This window comes from Orcinus orca, chromosome 16, assembly GCF_937001465.1.
Source record: "Orcinus orca chromosome 16, mOrcOrc1.1, whole genome shotgun sequence".
NCBI lineage: Eukaryota > Metazoa > Chordata > Mammalia > Artiodactyla > Delphinidae > Orcinus > Orcinus orca.
Window position 1 is genome coordinate 27,585,030 of NC_064574.1, and position 20,272 is coordinate 27,605,301.

General features: G+C 51.3%; 2 protein-coding genes across 2 annotated transcripts in view; one reads left to right on the plus strand and one right to left on the minus strand.

Moving 5' to 3' along the window:
* The window catches only part of BCL2L1 (BCL2 like 1), an 871,182-nt gene that overhangs the window by 89,508 nt on the left and 761,402 nt on the right, over positions 1–20,272 (plus strand). The gene's annotated exons all lie outside the window — the stretch shown is intronic.
* ID1 (inhibitor of DNA binding 1) lies at positions 4,808–6,028 on the minus strand. Its single transcript, XM_004272688.3, has 2 exons — positions 5,505–6,028; positions 4,808–5,266 (listed from the first exon to the last, which is right to left on the minus strand). The coding sequence occupies exons 1-2, from the start codon at positions 5,925–5,927 to the stop codon at positions 5,225–5,227; spliced, it is 465 nt and encodes a 154-aa protein (XP_004272736.1). The 5' UTR covers positions 5,928–6,028; the 3' UTR covers positions 4,808–5,224.

Here is a 20,272-nt window from a genome sequence, read left to right on the forward strand (position 1 = left end):
TGGAAGACAATTCTTCCACGCACCGGGAAGAGGCGGGGGGGTGGTTCAGGCGGTAATGCGAGCGTGGGGAGCTGCAGACAAAGCTTCGCTGGCTCGCCCGCCACTCACCTCCTGCTGAGCGGCCCGGTTCCTAACAGGCCCAGGACAGGTACCGGTCTGCGGCCCGGGTGTTGGGGACGTGGACTCCGTGCAGGTCAAAACCACATTGTTCAAGGGCCAACATGTTTGTTGAATGAACCAGTTGGGGCCGGTACAGTTTTCCAGGTAGAGATGACAATGGCCTGGCTTGGGTGAGGCTTGAGGAGTGGATGGGACGGGGATGATGTCACTGAAACCTCAGAACAGTGGCTGTAACACCCATTTTAAAGCTGAGGATGATGAAGGCCAGGGAGGTGACAAGTGCCAATCAGAAGTGGCACTGGACCTAGAAGCCAAGTCCCACTTCGCTTGCCCCCTCTTGGCCTGCAGCATCGCCCTCCCCGCCAGCTATGCCTTGCACAAGGCCCTGATGCAACCCTGTATGGCCCGCGGTGCCCCTCTTGGGGGCAGCGCTGGGAAATCCATTTTGCAAGAGTTGGGGCAGGAAGTGCCAGCCAGGGCGGGTCCCGGGAAGATAAGAACGCCCCACCGCCTTGTGCGCCTCCAGGCCTTTTGATTTCCTCTCTTCCGTTCCCTTCCCTTTCCCGGAAAGCGGCGCCCGGGACCCTGGCTGAGCCATGACTCACCTTTCCCTCTGGTAGTCAGGCTGGACTCCCAGGCCCAACTGTCAATGGAAAGCCTTGCAGTGTGTGACCTGGACAGCCGGGAGCCCTCCCTGTGTGCAGTCCCTGGGACTCAATAAGAGTAGCTGGTGTGAGGAAAGGTTTTACCCCTGAGTCTTAGGCTCAGGAGGCAATGTTGGGGGGCGGGGAGGCAGCTCCAGGGGCACTTTGAGGTCTGGGTGACTCAAATTGGCAAGTGTAAGGTTGGTGTTTGCGCATGAAACCCCCTTGACCTCTGTGGAGGGGGGCATGTGCCTCCAGAGGTCAGGGCCTAGTGATCCCTAGCCACCAGGATCCAAGCAGACGTGTCCACAGTTTGGTTGGTCACTACCTGGTTCAAGACTGTGCCCTACTGTGGGACCTGTCTTCTCAGAGCCAGGTCACATTGGACCTGGCCCACGACCTCTTAGAGGAAGAGAGAGCCTGGGCCATTTCCATCTTTCAAGGCTCTCATTAGATTTTTTAAAATTAAGAAATGCCAAAACATGAGTTGCAAAAATTGTGATATGCGTTATGTCTTGCGTTTTTCCAGTTTATGTGTTTAAAACAAAAATATATAATGACCCGGTGTGATTTCGATTGGAAATAAGATGAAAAAGCTAAATTGGGTGCCGTGGAGCAACTAAGCCCGGGCATCACAACTACTGAGCCTGCGTTCTAGAGCCCAAGAGCCACAACTACTGAGCCCATGTGCCACAACTACGGAAGCCCACATGCCTAGAGCCCATGCTCCGCAACAAGAGAAGCCACTGTAATGAGAAGCCCACGCACTGCAATGAAGAGTAGCCCCCCCACCACAACTAGAGAAAGCCCGCGTGCAGCAACGAAGACCCAACACAGTCAAAAATAAAAACATTAAAAAACGAAAACTGCTTTAAAAAAATTCATTCTTATTTAAAAAGAAAAAAGAAAAGCTCAATTGGACGTCCTGCGGGAACGTGAAGCCCCTCAGAAGCCTAGTTTCCAGAAAGTTCTAAGTCAGTCCCTGTGTGGCCTTGGGTGGGTCACTTCTCTGATGTCTCCCTTTTATCATCTGAAAAGTAGGAATAGCGATGGGTTCACACATCTGATAGGGCTCATGAGACAATCCCCTTAGTGAGGGCACAAAACATTTTATACCAACATATACCGAGTGTCTACACTGAGCCAGTCCTGGTGCCAAGTTTTCCATTCACAACCCTTCAATTGATCCTTGAGGCTGAGGTTCTGGAGCCCATTTCCCAGATGAGAAAATGGAGGCTCAGACAGGCGAAGTGAGGAGCATCAAGGCTGATTCAGAAGCTGTGTTCTACCAGCCTCCCTACTAAAATGTTATCTTACCTTTACTGTTGTGCTGCTGTTGTTGCTATTATTAAAATGAGCATATGATAGCATTGCCCCCTTACAGCTGTGAGGAGAATTAACCAAATTAATTTTGAGTTTAATATATTACCCGGCACAGTATAAGCGCTCTAGAAGTGTTTGTTAAAGAAAAGAAAAAAATCCTTCAGCTCTTGGGCCCCAAAGCCCTGGAGAGGCAGGGTCCAATGCCCAAAGAACTTTGTCCTGGTTTTTCTCTGCGGTCTCCCCCACCCCCTCCCCGCGCCCAGCTCCTGCCCCCTGTCTGGCAGGGTTAAGGAGTTAATGATTTCCCCAGCGGCGGCCCAAAGGAGCAGGGTTTTGTGTGCTACACACACACACACACACACACACACACACAAAAACACACGCAGAGGGCAGGGTTTTCAGTGCTGTACATACACACACTCGCAGCAGGGTTTTGCGCGCTGCGCACACGCACGCACACACGTGCACACACACACACTCTTGCTCTCACACCCCCCGGCGGCCCCCGTCCCCCGCTCGCCCCTCCCTCCACGGAGCGCGAGCCTCTTATGCAAGCCGCCGGCGCCCGCCAGTTCCCAGGCCTGGCTGCAGCTGCGGGCGGAGGGGCAGGGCGGGGGCGGCGCGCTGTTTGTCTAGCGCGGCCGTGCCAAAGGCGGCGGGCCCCAGACAGCCAGGCGCCTCCGTACACCTGGGGATGCTCAGGTTAAATAGCTCCGCATTCCTCGGGCCCAGCTGATGGAAACGCTCCCAGGCCGCCGCCGAGCCGGCCTCCAGATGGGCTGGGCCCGGGCCAAAGGGGAAAAGAGGGAAACGTGGAAGCCAGAGTGTGCCTGCACTGCGGGGGAGGTGACCCGGGCCCCCACCCCTCCGGCACAGCCCCTTCCTCTCCTGGAAAAGGGTCGTGCCGTGGGGGAGTACTCGCGGGGACACGCCCACGGCCCGGTGGGTGGGCTGGTAGGCGGGTGGGGGGGCACGCGGGAGGGGGTGGGGCACACGTGTGCCTCTGAGGACACTGCAAGGACGTTCAGGGGACAGTTAATAATAACTTATAGCTCGCAAACACTACGTGCTAAGTGCTCTATTTCATTTATTCTCTGCAACAGTTCTGTGAAGTTAATGCTACAAAACAGTAGCCGGTGGGGAGTTGAGTGGGCAGTAGCGAAGGACACGATTTACCTCCGAATACTGGGCTCTTTGATAAAGTCTAGAATGTGCTCGGAGAGGGGGTTGATATCTGGCTTATTGTTAGTGCTCATAGTTGATAGTCTTCATTATTATTATTATTATTATTATTATTATTATTCAGAATCCTGCCCTTAGCCCCACAGAGATCCATGAAATCCTTTATGTAAAGGGTTTAGAGCACAATGAGGCTCGTGGTGCTTGGTGTTGTTTATTTTATTCTATTTTATTTATTGACAAAATATATTAACAGTCCTTACACTCTCTGGGACAAGTTCTTTGCCTTTTCTGGGGCTCAGTTTCTACCTGTGTAATACCTGGCAACTGCCTGGTAGGGATACTTAAGGGTTGGTGTCCCCAAGGTCCTAACAACTGCCTGGAAAGGTGGTACTTGAACATTTTAGGAAGGGTTTCCCTGAATAAACCTACCACCCCACCCCCACTCCCAGACCAGCAGAGACCCAGGAATGCCAGCCAATCTACAGACATCTACTTAGAAACCCAGTGCAGTTCTGCAGCCCCCAGACACACAAACCCGTCCATCAAGCCAGAGCCAGGCCAAGAGCCGCACAGTGCATTTCAGCAGAGCACACCAGCCCAGACAGCTGGAGTGTGCTCACTTATCCTGCAGAACACATGTGTGCACATTTGCCCTTCTGCACACATCCCCATGTGTATCCTCAACCACACCCCCAGGCCTGCACACCAACAGATGACCCAGCCCCACAGGGTAACTACCAGTTCACTCACGTCACACACACAGGTCCAGACACTCATATGCACTCCCCCAGGAGTACAAACTTTCACACATGTCCAGGCAGATAGGTCCTTGTCAATGACACCTTTTTCCTGCTCAGGAGCTGCAGACTGACTCGCGCACTCCTCCTCAGAGCCCACACAGGAGCCCTGGGGGAGAGAGAAGTTCTGTGAGCTGCTGGCATAGCCAGGCCAGGGTGAGGGGGCCGAGTCCAGACCCAGAGCAGGTGGCCCAGCAGCTGTGCCCAGGCTGGCCCTGCCAACTTGCTCACCCACTTGGACAAGCCTGGAGCCCGTGGGGGGGGGGCACCTCCTACAGGGGAATGGGGCAAGATGGAAGTCCTGCCCCTGACAAGCTGAGGTTCTGGGAAAGTCCCTTTCCTGTGGGTCTCGCTTCACCCATTTCGGCCAAGATGCAGGTGGTCCGGTGACCTGGTTCTCCAATGTAACTGACTTGTTGAAAACTCTTCAACCCAGAGGAGGCCTTGGCAGGTTGATCTGCATTTAACAACCTCCCCAGGTGACCCATACGACCCAGTGACCACTTTGAGAAACCCTAAAAGTCTAAAGGATTTAATTTTATGACACTAGGGAGCGGGGAAATGGCCAGGGATGGGGGGAAAGAATAGACTTTAAAGACACCGGAAACACTCATTTCAGGTCAGTAAATGCGACAGTCCAGATGTGGCCTTCCAGTCCCCTCCCCCTAGCAGCAGCTGCGAAAAGGGTCAGGGGTCACCCCAGCCCAGACCCCTCCCCTCAATCCAAGAATTCACTGCAACTTCACCATCGAAAGTATTTGTTTAATAACAACAACCAAAAAAAAAAAAAAAAACCCACAGAACTATTGTAAAACAATATTCTCAGTCGGTGATCATTGTAATATACAATACAAAGCAATTAATTTCCTCAGAAATCTGAGAAGCACCAAACGTGACCATTTTTTAAAATGTCTGCTTTTCAAAAAATAGAAACACACGGGGGGACTCCCCCAAGTCTCTGGTGGCTGGTGGGCGAGGAGGGAGGGTCAGCCTGTCCTGTCAGTCCCCCAGCCCCGGGCTGGATCCAGCAAGCGCCCAATGGCCGCCGATCTGTCTTGCTCCTCCCCAGCTCCGGCGAGGCGCTTGGAAGGACCAGAGAACAGTTATTCCTCTCGCCCCTTGAAGGGCTGGAGTCCGCCGGTCCCTGAGGGCGGCACTTCAGCGACACAAGATGCGATCGTCCGCTGGAACGCACGCCGCCTGTGATGAAACGGAGAGAGAAGTGAGACGGGCAGGTTGGAGGGGACAGGGCTGCAAGCCCCTCTTCCCCAGGAAACACGAGGAGGCAGCACCTTTTCCAATCTCCTTGGGCATCCTTGAGCAGCTAGGTGCCCGAAAGGATGGGGCGGACATAGGGTCAAGTAACCCCTCCCTCTCTGGGCCTCAGTTTCCCCATCCGTAGAAGGAAAATGATCTCGTACTCCAACTCGGACCTCACCTCTGCCGCCAGGGCGCTGATTTCGTCGTTAAGGGTGCTGAGCGGAGCCCGGACGGGGAGTCCCCGGCCCCCGGGGGTCCCGACTTGGGATTCCGAGTTCAGCTCCAACTCCAGGTCCCAGATGTAGTCGATGACGTGCTGGAGGATCTCCACCCTGCTCACCTTGCGGTTCTGGGGCAGGGTGGGCACCAGCTCCTTGAGGCGCGAGTAGCAGCCGTTCATGTCGTAGAGTAGCACGTTCACCTGCTGCTCGTCTAGCAGGGCGGGCAGGCGCGCCCCGGGGCCGCCGGCGCAGCGCGAGATGGACACGCTCTGCTCGGACAGGCAGCGCACTACCTCGCCCGCGCCGCCCGCAGTCTTGCCCGCCTTCAGCGCGCAGCTGGGGCCCGCGGCGGCCGCGGCGCTGCCACTGGCGACCTTCATGATTCTGGCGTCTGGGTGAGAGAAGATGAAGCGGACGGAGGAGGCGGACGACGGGAGTGCGGGATGAAGTTGAAACGGTAAAAAGACTGCTGTAGAAAGCTAGATGCGAGCCCCACCGCCCGACTTTTATAGAGACGCCGCGGCGCACCCACCCGCCCACCTTGGGGGCGGCCTCAGACGTTCAAAAACAGCCAATGGGAGGTCTGGAGGCGCGGCCTAGAGAGCTTCTGGGTCCCGCCTCCTGCTCTACTACTGCACCTTCACCGGCGTGGAAAGGGACCCGAGACTCAAGAACAGAGAGAGTGGGAGGACACGGTGCAAGGTCGCTAGTGGAGGCAAGGGCTGCCTTGGGCTCCTCGGGAAGGAGGTTAAACCGGTATTACCAATAACGAAAAGATTCCAAGAATCAGTTTTCCCAGGTTCATTTTCTCACTTTTCCAGCCCCATTTTACAGATGAGGGAAACTGAGGTCCCGATGGAGAAGCAGCGGGATCTGGGTCGCCCAGTACTTGAGCCTGGGCTTCTGGACCCCATTGGAAGATTATCTCTGGGACCCTGATCTCCCAAATATTTGAGCTGAAACTTAAAGCGGGCCCTCCTTTACACTCTGCCCACCGGGGCGGTGTCCTTTCCCAATTCCCAGAGAATGTTGCTGGTTAATGTTCCTGGGACCAGGCGGGCTAACCCAGGCCCCTTGGGATGGGAGCAATTAATTCTGGAAAGTCTTCCTCCAGGATTGGGGACTGGGTCTCTGGGACCTGAACAAGATAGAAGGCGCCCAGAGTGGACTGCCTTACCTGATTCTCCCCTGGATTTACAGCCCCCTGCAAAAATTCCCCAAATCTGCATCATTAAGTAATTAAAATTTTTTTCTCCCTTTTTGCCTTCCCCCCCAAAGACCTCGGATCAGGGTCTCCCTCCCACGGCGCGGCAGCTGCGGAGCTCGAGTCTCCCCCCTCCCACCCACCCCACTCCCGGGGCTGCTCTGTGTCAGCGTCTGAACAAGCGGCTCAGACCGTTAGACGCCAGGCCCGTGACGTCACCCATTCATAAAACCCGGACGGGCTGTCAGGCTGGCGCCGCGCGGGCGGTCGCCATGGAGACGGCAAACCCAGCCCCGGAGCTCCCCAGCTACCCCCAGCTCCGCCAGTCACCTGCAGGCCTCGGGTGGGAGGCCTGGGAATGCCCTCCTCGCGGGCGCGGTCGCTGGGCAAGGGTCACCTTACCTCCCCGCCCCACACCTCTCCACCAGGCCCACAGCTCCGGCCACTTGGGAGGTTTCTTCACTGCCTCCTCCCCACCTCAAGCTCCCAGCTCACGCCTGGGGAAAGAGTTCCGATTCCAACTCTGCTGCAGGATGAATTTAGTTGAGTCTCGGGCCCTCTCTGAGCCCGAACTTCTGCCTGGTATCTCGATAATGACAAAGGTGACGATTTATTGCATTCTTACTTGGTGCCAGGCACTGTGTGAAGAGTTTGCTTTGTCAATCTTACGCGGTCCGCGCCACAACTCTTAAGAGGGGAGTTGTTTGGTTTCTTTATACAAAGGAGGAAACCGAGGCTCAAAAAGCTTCCCAGGAGCCAGAGCTGTTGTAATGGCTGCATTATTATAACAAGGGCACTTTATTGTAATGCAGTTCCTTCCTGCCAGGGTAGGCAGTCTGCCCCCAGAGCCCTGAATAGGCTAGAGGCGGGGAAACTGAGGCTCAGAATAGCCATCCAAGGTCACACAGCGTTAGCGGGGCTAAAATTCTGTGCTCACATAGGAGAGGATGATATTATGGCCCCTTTTCCCCCTGCAATTAATTCACTGGGTATCAGCGAGTTTCCTTTTCCCACAGGTTGGGGGAGGGGCCGATAAACCGGTCCCCTGCCTCCACATCTGGAAACCAGGAAAGCTGATCAGCGAGACCAGCTTCAAAGGAGAGAGATCACTAATTAGCTGGACTCCTCATCCCCTTAGCACTCCCCTACCCCAAACTCTCCAAATGCCCTAGACCTTGTTTAGCAATCCTCTAATGATTGGAGAGAGCTTTTTGCTGTGCAAAGGAATTGGAAGGACAATGACCAACCAGAGGAAATTAGAATATTAATTCATTACCTAGTGTTTATTAATTGATCCAGCAATTCTACTTGCTGGAATCAATTCCAGAGAAACCTACACACAGGGGCACAAAGGATGTCTGTTCAGCCTGTTTCACTGAGGTGCTACTTGCAAGAGAGGGGAAGTTGAAATAACCTAAATGTCCATCAACATGATATAAATTATTAATGGAAGTCAATGCAGTGGCCTGGCTATGCAGCAGGTGGGAAGCATGGCTCGGAGAGATATCTAGATCCTACTGTTGATGGAGAAAGCAAGTTTTAGACTGGGGGTCAATGTAGGACCTCTTATTGCTCCTAAGTACGTGTGTATCTGGAAATGAATTTAAAACAAGAGAGGAAATTATGCTACAGAAAAAAATTTCAAACACAGTACTGTGTGATTTCTCTTATTTGAAGTTCTAGAACAGGCACAGCTAATCTAGGGGAAAGAAATCAGAATGGTGGTTGCCTCTGGGAGTGGAGGGTGAGAATTGCCAGGGTAGGGTGTGGGGAACCTTTCTGGAGGGATAGAAATGGTCCATATCATGATGAGGTGCGGGTTACACAGTGTATGATTTAGTGAAAACACTTCGAATTATATGTTTTTGTGCATTTCGTTGTATTTAAATTCCACCTCAATAAAAAATATTAGAAAGAAAAAAAAAGTAGGATAAACAACAAATTATTAACGTTACCTGAGAAGGGAAGGGGAACAATATGAAATCAGAATTTCACTTTGATCTTCACAGGGGTATTTAATTCTTCTGTTTTTTAAAAAGCAGTGTTTTTGTTTTTTGTTTTTTTCTGGCCATGCTGCTTGATTTGTGGGATCTTAGTTCCCCCACCAGGAATTGAACCCAGGCCCTCGGTAGTGACAGCACCAACTCCTAACCACTGGACTGCCAGGGAATTCCCTAAAAGAATGTTACTGAAGTATAATTGACATGCACAAAGTGCATATATTTAAAGTGTCCAACCTGATAAGTTCTGACATACATATATACTCATGCACCATCACCACATTTAAGAAAACTGTATACTTCATCACCCCTAAAAGTTTTAATCTGTCCTTTGTAACCCCTCCCTCCCCTCTCTCTTACCCAGTGCTCAAGCACTCTATAGATTAGTTTGCATTTTCTAGAATTTTATATACTCGAGTACAGTATAGACAGCATATAATGTATAGAGTATATACTCTTCTTTGGTAGTTTTTTCAGCATAGTTTCTTTAAATCAGCGTAATTATTTTGAGAATGTTTGTTCCTTTTTATTGCTGAGTAGTAGGAGGATGTGGATGTACTTCAATGTGTTTATCACTCACTTGTTGATGGGCTTTTGGGTTAGTACAAATAAAGCTGTTATGAACACTTGGATACAAGAATTTCTATGAATCTATGCTTTCATTTCTTTTAGACAGATACTTAGAAGTGAAATGACTGGGTCACATAGTAGATATTTATTTAACTTTATAAGAAACTGCTAAACACTTTTCCACAGTGAGTGCACCATTTTACGTTCCCATCAGGAGTGTTAAGACTCCAGTTCCGGGACTTCCCTGGTGGCACAGTGGTTAAGACTCCACGTTCCCAATGCAGGGGGCGCAGGTTCGATCCCTGGTCAGGGAACTAGATCCCATATGCTGCAACTAAGAGTTCACTTGATGCAACTAAGACCTGGTGCAACCCAATAAATAAATAAATATTCAAAAAAAAAGACTCCAGTTCCTCCACATCTTCTCTAACAGTTGTATGCTCATTTATGAGAATGGATAATAAAAGCTAAAAGTCACTCTAACAGATGTGCTGTAGTGTCTCACTGTATTTTCCTAATGACTAGAGATGTCGAGCATCTTTTCATGTGCCTATATACCATCCATATATCTCCTTTGGTGAAGATATTCATTTCTTTTGCTCATAAAAACATTATTTTTAGAAAATTGTGGATTCACATGCAGTCGTAAGAAATACTAGAGACCCCTTGTATCCTTCACCCAGTTTTCCTAATGGTAGCATCTTGCATGACTACAGTACAATATCACAATAAGATTCCTCTGATTTCTGCTTAAATTCAGATTTCACCTGATTACATGCACTTGTGAGTGTGTATTTAGTTCTGTGCAATTTTATCACATGTGTAGATTTGTGTGATCATCACCAGAGTGAACACACAGAGCAGTTCCATCACAAGGATCCCTCGTGCACCCTTTAATCTTTGGTCCATTTCTTTTAATTTGGTTGTTTGTTTTATTATTGAGTTTTGAGAGTTCTTTATATATTTTGAACAAATATCACTTGTGAGATATATGATTTATGAATGTTTCTCTAGTGTGTGTCTATGCTTTTTATCCTCTTAATAATGTCTTTTGAAGAACAGAAGTTTTAGGACTTCCCCGGTGGCACAGTGGTTAAGAATCCGCCTGCCAATGCAGGGGACATGGGTTCGATCCCTGGTCCAGGAAGATCCCACAGGCCATGGAGCAGCTAAGCCCTTGCGCCACAACTATTGAGCCTGCACTCTAGGGCCTGCGTGCTGCAACAACTGAAGCCCACGTGCCTAGAGCCCATGCTCCGCAGCAAGAGAAGCCACCATGTTGAGAAGCCTACGCACCGCAATGAAGAGTAGCCCTTGCTTGCCCCACAACTAGAGAAAGCCGTGCACAGCAACGAAGGTGCTACACAGCCAAAAAAAAAAAGTTTTAAATTTGATGAAGTCCAATTTATCAATTTTTAATTTTATGGGCTTCCCTGGTGGCGCAGTGGTTGAGAATCTGCCTGCCAATGCAGGGGACACGGGCTTGAGCCCTGGTCTGGGAAGATCCCACATGCCGCGGAGCAACTGGACCCGTGAGCCACAACTACTGAGCCTGCGCATTTGGAGCCTGTGCTCCGCAACAAGAGAGGCCGCGACAGTGAGAAGCCCGTGCACCGCGATGAAGAGTGGCCCCCACTCCCTGCAACTAGAGAAAGCCCTCTCACAGAAACGAAGACCCAACACAGCCAAAAATAATAAATAAATAAATAAAAATTAAAAAAATTTTTTAATTTTATGAATCATGCTTTTCTTGTCGTATGTAAAAAATCTCTGCTTAACCCAAGATCACAAAGCTTTTCTCTTATATTTTCCAGAAGTTTTAGGTTTTAGGTCTATGATCCATTACACATAGGTATTTCTTGAATATATTTTTAAACAGAAGTGTTTTTCATGTACTACTTTGTGTAATAAAAAGCAACCTCCAAATGTTTAATATACCTCCCTCTGGCCTGACTGCTGACTAGGATGAGGTGGAATGTCAAAGACACTTTGCAGACAAAAAGAAGAGAAAGAAAGTCAAGGGACAATTAGGACCCCCAATAGCTAAGTGCACTTCACATTCATGAGCGTCCACCTCCTGTGCTAGCCATATCAAGACTGTATTACGAAAATTGCCTGCTAGGTGCCTTAGCCACACAAAGAAAAGATGAGTTCTACTTTGGAGGAAATCAGGGAGGCTTCCTAGAGGAGGTGACTTATCCTCTGGGCACTTTATGTGGGAAAAGCACAAGGAGAAAAGGCCTGAATGAAGACATGTGAATGGCATGTAAAGCTTTGACAGTTTGAGGAGAGACAGTTGGCTGTGGAATAGTGTAAAGGGCTGGGGCTTGGGGTCCAAAAGCTTGGGATTTAAATTTTTGTTATACTATGTGATCTGGAGCAAGACCGTTCACCTCTCTGAGCCTCTGCTTCCTCACTGGCAAAATGATAGAAGTTCCTACCTCCTTAGGCTACTTCGAGGAGTCGTTGAGATTAGGCTTGCAAAACTCCTACTGTGGTCTTAGCACAGAGTAGATGCTCACTAAACAGTAAAAACATCTGTTCAAGTGTAGGCCCGTCCCTCCGGGACCCATTTGGTTGTAATTTTGCTCTCAGGGGTCTTTAGTGAGTCCTGGAAGGTGGGCTTTCAGACCCCCCTGAAACGTTCCCTTCACTCTGCTCCCCTCAAACTTCCCAACTGAAATAATGACACCCCCCTATACACACACCCATCCTAAGCCTCTGGGGAAAAGCTGGCTTCATTTCACTCCAGAAAACTTTCAGTACTTCCAGACATTGGTTTTTATCTCTAGCATTTTTAAGGCCTGACAAGGAATTTAAATAAAGACTGCCTGTTTATAGTTTTGCCAAATGGCCATTTTTTCTGGCCCTCTCCTTGGTAGTGGGAATTGAGAGAGTGTTTGCCTCTGAACCCTACTACCAGGTCAGCTCAGGAAAACAGACCCTTCTTTTGGTGGCCAGGAAGTTTGGAGGACTCATTAAATGAACCCCCATGGTCCCACCCCAGGGTTCCGCTGTCTCTCAGAAAGCCCTTCACACACACCTGGCACCATCTGAGTTTCACAGCTGCTCCCTGGGGCTGGCAGCAGCTGTGTGATTATAATGCACCATTTCACAGATGGGAATACTGGGGGCCAGAGAGGAGAAGGGACCAGCCCTTCACACCTTCAAATCCTGGCTCTGCCACTGACAAGTTGTGCCTCACTTGCCCCATGTGTAAACTGGACCTAACCCCTATTCGTCTCTGTGGAGCGGTTGTGAGAGTGAAATAAGCTATGCCAGGAGGTGATGAATGGGAAGGCCTTTCGTTATTGTGCCTCTGTCGCCACAGCTCCCTTTCTGCCTTTACAATCCTTCCTCTGGCTCCCAGGACTCAAGGCAAATGGCTCCCATTTTCTAAGTGCTCAGTGTGGGTCAGGCCTGGTTCCAAGTTTAACCCAAGACAGTGAGCTCAGGAGGGCAGGGACCACTGCTGTCCTCGTCATTGCTATAACCCAGGGCCGAGTACAGTGCCTGGCACACAGGAGGCACTCAATGAGTACTTGTTGATGAGAGAAAAACCACCCATGACGGAGGTGGTAGTATTGTGTCTCCCTTACAGCTGAGGTCACCGAGGCCCAGAGAAGTCGAGTGACTTGCTTCAGATAGATCACACAGCTAGGATGTGTGTCGAACCTAGGTGGCCTGGCTCCTGAGGCAGTGGCTGTGATGGGCTGCGGGGCTTGTGTGCACGTGTGTCTACACTGCGGGGATTCGGGTACATGTCCGGCACTTTCCCCACTGCCCCTCCAGGGAGTCTTGGCCTTGTAGGCTCCAGGGCGGTCCTGCCTGTGCCACGTGACCCGCTCTGGCCTGGCCAAGCAGCTGTTCCCCAGATGTGCCCACAGCGTAGTCTTCCAGCCGCCAGGCCGGCGCCTCTGGGCTGGGGCTGCTGGAGCTGCAGGGGAGAGACCTTTGGCTCTGGCTGTCCCCGCCCCCCATAATGGGAGACTAGAAGCGCCCCCTCCACCCTCTACCCCCAGAACTGTGTGCTCAGCCAGCACTCCTCTCTGCCCATCATGCTGAGAAGAAAATCCAAACTCCTCCCGGGCCTGCAGCCCCTGCAGGCACCACCAACCACACCAACCACATCTCCTGCTCCTCCCTTTCTCTCACCAGCCACACAGCCTCCTTTACTAAACTAGTGCAGTCCCACCTCAGGGCCTTTGCCCTTGCTGTTCCCTCTGCCTTGAAGGCTCTTCCAGATCTTTGTAAGACTCTTCAGTCTTCGAGTCTCAGGTCAAGGGTCACCCCCTCAGAGGCCTTCTTAGAACCTCCCTTGGCTATTCACTTTCTTTCACATTCTCCTAGTCTTCATTATTCATAGAATTTATTACCATCTGAAATGATCTTTGTTTTCTTGGGAATTGTCCATCTTCTCCGCACCCTCCCCAGGCTGTGAGTTCTAGTGGGGCAGGAACCACAGCTCCTTTGGTCACTGCTATGTCCCTAGAGCTGAGCACAGGGCCTGACCCAGAGAGGGTAAGTGACTCGCTCAAGTTCACACAGCATAGTACTTAAAATAGAGTAATATTTAGAGTAATAACTGTTGAATTAATGAATTGTTAACTTATGGTCCTCGGTTACCTCATGTGCAAAATGGAGCCAAAATTTGAACTTAATCCACAAGGTTATGACTCTTCAGTACTCAGCACATGGAAAGCATTCAGAAATGGGAGGCAGAACACAGTTTTGTGTCCTCCCAGGGGTCTCATTTTTTCATCCCCCCAAACCAGCAGGAGTCTACGGAGGAGTGCATGAGCGTGTGGGGACTTCAAGCTATCTGTCCTTAACAGCTGTAAAACCTCTGCCAAGTCCCTCTCCCATTCTGGACCTCAGTTTCCCCATCTGTAAAATGAGGCCTGTCACCATCCCTCCATCCTAGGGGTTCTGTGCTGGACTCCTGGGTCATGTCAGGGAATACAGGGGTTCAGCCTTGGGTGCACCTTTAGCTTCCCATCCCATTTTCCAAAGAGACCCCAGAGCAATGAACAGGGAAGCTGGAGCCTGCCTGTCTGGGCCGCTCCCTGGGTCCCCTGCAGATGCGGGGAGGGCTCTCTTGTGGCCTGACAAAGAACCACTGCTGCCCTGGCGTCTCAGGGCCAAAGGGAGGCACAGAGTTGGGGCCCAGGGACATCCCATTTTAGGTCACTCAGCCAAACCTGCAAGGCTGCACAAACACACTGCTACACACACACACTGAGTGACACACCTCTACGGCCAACACAGCACATATGTGCAAACTGACATGACTGACACATCAACTGACAGCAACACCTCAATACACACAGCCAACAAAGCAGCCCGCCAAACCCACAACACAGCACTACGTGATAGGGACAACCAACACACAACCCAAACCCGAATCTGCACAACCAACACATCAACAAACATAGAGACCAAGGAGGCAACACATCCAAATACCCAACTGTCACACCTAACAGAACACTAAAGCAACACGCCCCAGCAACACCCTCAAGAAACACAACCCAGACGCACACCTTACACTGCAACACACATTCACCAAACACAACAAACACTTACACCCAGATCAGTATTGTTCACACCGAGATGCTGACACACAGTGCCCGCATCTTAGAGAAAACAACCAAACACAAATCAAGAAGCCAGCTTCCCCCGTGCACCGGCTCCCTGCAAGGCACATACCCAGCCAACACCACCTTCACCGGTTCAAAGACCCCGTATTGCCTCCCACCACCCCCAAAGTCTTTTTATTTATTTAATTACTGGCCACGCTGTGAGGCTTGAGGGATCTTAGTTTCCCGACCAGGGATTGAACCTGCGCCCTCCTCAGCGAAAGCACAGAGTCCTAACCACTGGACCGCCAAGGAAGTCCCCCAAAGTCTTTTTAGATGTAGACACCTCCCCCAACACACACACACACACACTTACTTCAGAATCCTATATAAGCCCTAAGGACACACAACCGCTCAACCACACCCACACAGACCCCAGGAGCTCATGCTCAGGAATGTGGACCTGGGCTTTGCCCAGGGCAGAGGCATGGGAGCCGGTGTGATCCCGGCAGCCACAGAAGCTGATGCCACCAGCCAGGCATGCCTCAAGCCAGGGTGCCCTCTGCACAGACTGCAGAGACCACCACCCCTGCTGCAAGGCCCACGGAGGTGGAAGGAGGGAGACTGGGCAAGAGGCCTCTGGTGTGGGGCTTCGGTGGGCTCCCCGTATGTCCATAAGGGATGCACAGGAGGCCCCACAGCTCCCCTTTCCAGACGCAGAAATCTCCACCCCTGCCAGGTGCCCAGCCCAGCCCTCCCTTGACTCACTTGCCCCAGTACACCTGGGGCCCCCTCCTGCCCTGGGGCCCGGAACCCGAACCTGCTGAGGGTGTGTCTCTCAGGGCCTGCCCAGGTCCCTATCCACCCAAAAAAGCCTGAAGCAGTCCCACCCTCTCCGGTCTCCCCAACTCTAAGTGCCGTTGGAATGCACCCTTGCCTCAGGTCATGGGTGAGGCTATGCTCCTCAGATACTGTGACTCAGGTCAACCTCTCAGGTCTTTTAAAAAGTCTTATTATTCTTTGCTGATGCAAAAGCAGAACTGCTCTGGTTAAAAAGGAAGTCGACACCTCAGAGACACTTAAGGAAGAAAGGGGCCCTTTTCCTAGAAGACTGCAGGGTGAGGTCTCTCAGGAAAAGAGCTCTGGGTTCACATCCCAGTCCACTGCTTATAAGCTGTGGGTCTGTAAGTCACTTCATTTCCTTGTGTCTCAGTTTCCCCATCTATGAAACTGGGGTCGGTAAGAGTTCCCATCTCTATGAGGATTAAATGAGTCAAGTCACATAAAGAGCTTAGAACAGCGCCTAGCAAAGTCGGCGTTCAATACACACTAGTTGTTATTATTACTGTGACTCTTCCACCTCTCCCAGAGGTAACCCCATTGAAATAGTCCGGTACGTGCTTCACCACTGAATTATGGAACTTTAGAAGCATAAAGTGTCAGCCATTCATTCTGTAAACAATTATTTCACACCAACTCTGTGCTAGACACAGCATTGAAAGAACAAGGTACTAGTTGGTGCCTTCAGGGAACCAGGTGGTTGGTTCCTGGCTGCTGAGTCCACATGCTGGGGACCCAGATGCCATCGATATGTGAGCTGCTGCCCTCCCAAGGGGCACTTTGCAGGAGCTAGAAAGAGAAGGCCCTTATTTTGAGGGGATGAAGCCTTCCAGGAGCACTCTCTGTAGCACTTTCAGGCTCCTCACAGCCTGCAAACCTGTCCCTGCCTGGGGAGCTCATGGTCTGGTGGGGCAGGCAGTCAACCCCCAGTTGCCAGAGCTGAGATGGGGAAGCACAAGGGGCTGTGGGAGGCATGGCCTGGGAGATATCCCAGTCAACTAAGGGAGCTCAGGGAGGCCTTCTTGTAAGAAGAGGCGATTTGCCAACTGAGATGAAACAAAGTGAGGAAGGACAAGGCAGAGGCTCCTGAGCCTGAACATTTGCACATCTGGGAGGTACAAAGGAGGCAACTGCCACATCAAACTGCAAAATCTTCAAAATCTGATAATGTAAATTGATGAGGATGTTGTTGACAGATTGGTGACAAAAATTCTCATCCACCGTTGGTGAGTATGTAAACTGGTGTGATCACTTGCGAGCTCAGTTCGGCGATATTGAGTAAAAGCGATCATGGGAATGCCCTATGACCCAGCAGTTCACTCCCACGGACATACCCTGACAGTCCTGCCCTCAAGATGCCAAAGACACAGGCAGCAACACCGCGGCTGTGCCGATAGCAGAGCGGATTGAAAAGTACCGACCCGTCCAACAACAGGAGGACAGGGAAATGAAGTGACAGTGGAGTGGTAGACAGCGGTTAACAGGAATGAACTAGACGTGTATGTATTCTGCTGGATACATGCAAAAATATGATGCTGCTTAGGGAAAAACGCAAAATGATTTTTTTTAAGTGTAAATCTAAAAAAACCACAAACAATGTTAATAAATTTCTGTGTAGTAAAAGTATAAGAAAACATGGCCTGGAAGAAACATGCTCACGTCGTGTTGTTAACTGGGAGGTGGAGGGGTGGCAGGTAGTCTTGGAGAAAAGGGCAGGGACACTGGTTACCAGAAAGCTAGCCCTACCTGTAAAGTTTTACTCTTTATAGAAGATGGGAGGGGGGAATTCCCTAGCGGTCCAGTGCCTTGGACTCCATGCATCCACTGCAGGGGACTTGGGATCGATCCCCGGTCGGGGAAGTAAGATGGTGGTGGGGGCTGGTTTTTTCTTTTAAAGAAGATGGGAGGGGAGCAAACACATCAAACTGCCGGGTTGTTAGCTCTGGGCGGTGGGAATAGGGTACTGGAAACAGAAGTCGCTATATTTGTGCGTCATTTTTACACCTCACGAAACGAAACGTTAGGCAAGCAAGGAGGGAAAGGGGCGTTTCCAGGCAGAAGGGCCAGCGCAGTTAAAGGTTGGGGGCTAGAGGTGCAGGGGTGCGCGGGGAACCCGGGGCGTCCGGGGTTGGCGGGAGAGGTGGGGGTGGGGCGGCGAGCAGGTCACCAGGGAGGCGCTTCGCGAAGAGGCTGGGAGCCCGGGTGCCCCCGGCAGCCCCGGCAGTGACTTTGGGCCGAGCGCGCAGGGAGCGGCCCCGCACCCCGGGCTTTGCTGGAGCGCGCATCCGCCTGAAAGGGGACGTTCCGCCCCTTACGGCCGCCCGGCGGCCGGACCCGCCGCGCCAGGCAGATGGGCCGCCCCGCTTCCCGCGCTCACCCCGTGGGAACCGACTGGGCGGGCGGGGGTATCGGGAGCCGCCCTGCGGGAGCAGTTCACAGGTGGGCGGGGGCCGCGGGCGGCGGCAGGCGGGTGCGAGGCCGCCCTGGGGCCCGGAGACAAAGGCTAAAGGCAGATGTTCGCAGCCAGATGTTCAGGGGATGGGGGAGCGTGGGAAAAACCGGCTTGCCTTCCCGCCGCCCTCCCACCAAAGCTTCTCCGGGCGGGCGGCGAGCAAGGTGAGGCTGATGTGGCCACCGGCAGGGGCAACTGGGAAGCGGGGAGCCGAAGTCAGGGTCTAAGGGCTTCTCTGGTGGAAGCATTTTACCTCTAGCTGCCCCCCACGCCAACAGTCCCATCCTCTTGCTGTAAAGTACCAGTGAGACATCTCAGGACTCTGGTCTGAATGTCCCTCCCCCACGTGACCTCCTTCCCCAGGAGGAGAAGGGGCATCTGCGTGTGGAGGTCGCAGCACACACCCCTGTCTGTCGGCATCACCACCACCACCACCACCACCACCACCACCACCACCACCACCACCATCATCATCATCATAGCAGCAGCAATGCTGGCTGACTTTTATTAAGCACTTATCAGGGCTTTAAATCATTATCTTGTTTCATTCTCACAGCCACCCTGAATAGAGATGCTCGAGATGCTCTAAGCATCACCTCCAATTAAGGGATGATGAACACGGAGGTCCTGAATGACAAGTGACTTGGCGAAGGAGAGAGTGGCATGGACATATATACACTACCAAACATAAAATAGCTAGCTAGTGAGAAGCAGCCACACAGCACAGGGAGATCAGCTCGGTGCTTTGTGACCGCCTAGAGGGGTGGGATAGGGAGGGTGGGAGGGAGATGCAAGAGGGAGGGGATATGGGGATATCTGTATATGTATAACTGATTCACTTTGTTATAAAGAAGAAGCTAACACACCATTGTAGAGCAATTATACTCAAATAAAGATGTTAAGAAAAAAAGAACAACAGTTAAAATTCAAAGCCGCATCTCCAGACTCCAGATAGAATGTTCACTTATCGCACCATTTTGCTTCTCTGCCCCACTCACCAAAAAATCAAGGCAACTGATTTGTAATAAAGCTCTATATAAATCCTGGGGAAAAAAAAGAAGGATTGGGTGTAGGGCTAGGGTTGAAGTCTGGGGTTCTCAAAGCCTGTGGGTTCCCGTATATCACGCCTCCTTTAGCTTCCTGTGTGCTAAGTGCTTTGCAAACCTCATTGCTTCGTTCAATCAACAAATATTTGTGGAGCACCTACTGCGCCCCTGGCTCTGGGCCCGCGCTGGGATATTATAGTGAACAGAACAGACAGAACTCACTACCCTGTGGAGTTTATATTTAGGGTAGGAGGGCACACAATGAGCAGGGTAAGTGCAATATTATCTCCTCTGGTGATAAATATTATGGAGGAAAATAAGTCAGGAAACGGGGAGATAGGGAGGACTGGGATTGGGGTGGGTTGCAATCTTGGGTGGGGGTGATCAGTAAAGGCTTCTCTGAGAAGGTGATATCTCAGTAAAGAACTTCTTCTCTCACTTCCTTCAGCTACTGGGGGCAAAACATTTCAGGCAGAAGTCACAATCAGTGTAAAGGTCCTGAGGCAGAAAGGTGCCTGGTATGTTCAAGAGGCTAATGTGACTTTAGCTGAGTGAGCAAGGAGAAGGCTGCTAGGAAGTGAAGGTCAGGGAGATATGGGGGAAGGGGCATAGCTGGATCTCAGAGGCCACAGTGAGGACTTTGGTGAGATAGGAGCCCTGGGATGGCTTTGAGCAGAGGAGGATGGTGGCCCGACTCACTGAGCGGAATCTCAACAACTCTGAGCCCACTGCTGCAGGGTTGCTATCCCCGCTGTACTGGAGGGTTGTCCCTGCTCATCTCCGGCCTTGCGTTTCTCTGTTTGTGTGACAGCAGTCGGTTTAGATCAAAGTTTCTTAACTTTGAGGCTCCTGGATGGGTTTCGATGTTGGGTGAATTTGATGCATTTTTTTTGGGAAAAGCTCCACAGCTTCTAACACATTGCCAAAGGGGTCTGCGAGGAATCTATAAAGTTTTCATAGCAGTCTTGTTCATAAGAGCAACCAATTGGAAACGATCTAAATATCCATCAAAAGGAGAATAGCTAAATACACTATGA

Coding starts and splice junctions, on each gene's coding strand:
- ID1 (XM_004272688.3), bottom strand. CDS start 5,927: ATGAAGGTCGCCAGTGGCAGCGCCGCGGCCGCCGCGGGCCCCAGCTGC. Junction 5,267..5,504: donor TCAGCGCCCTGGCGGCAGAG/GTGAGGTCCGAG, acceptor GTTTCATCACAG/GCGGCGTGCGTTCCAGCGGA.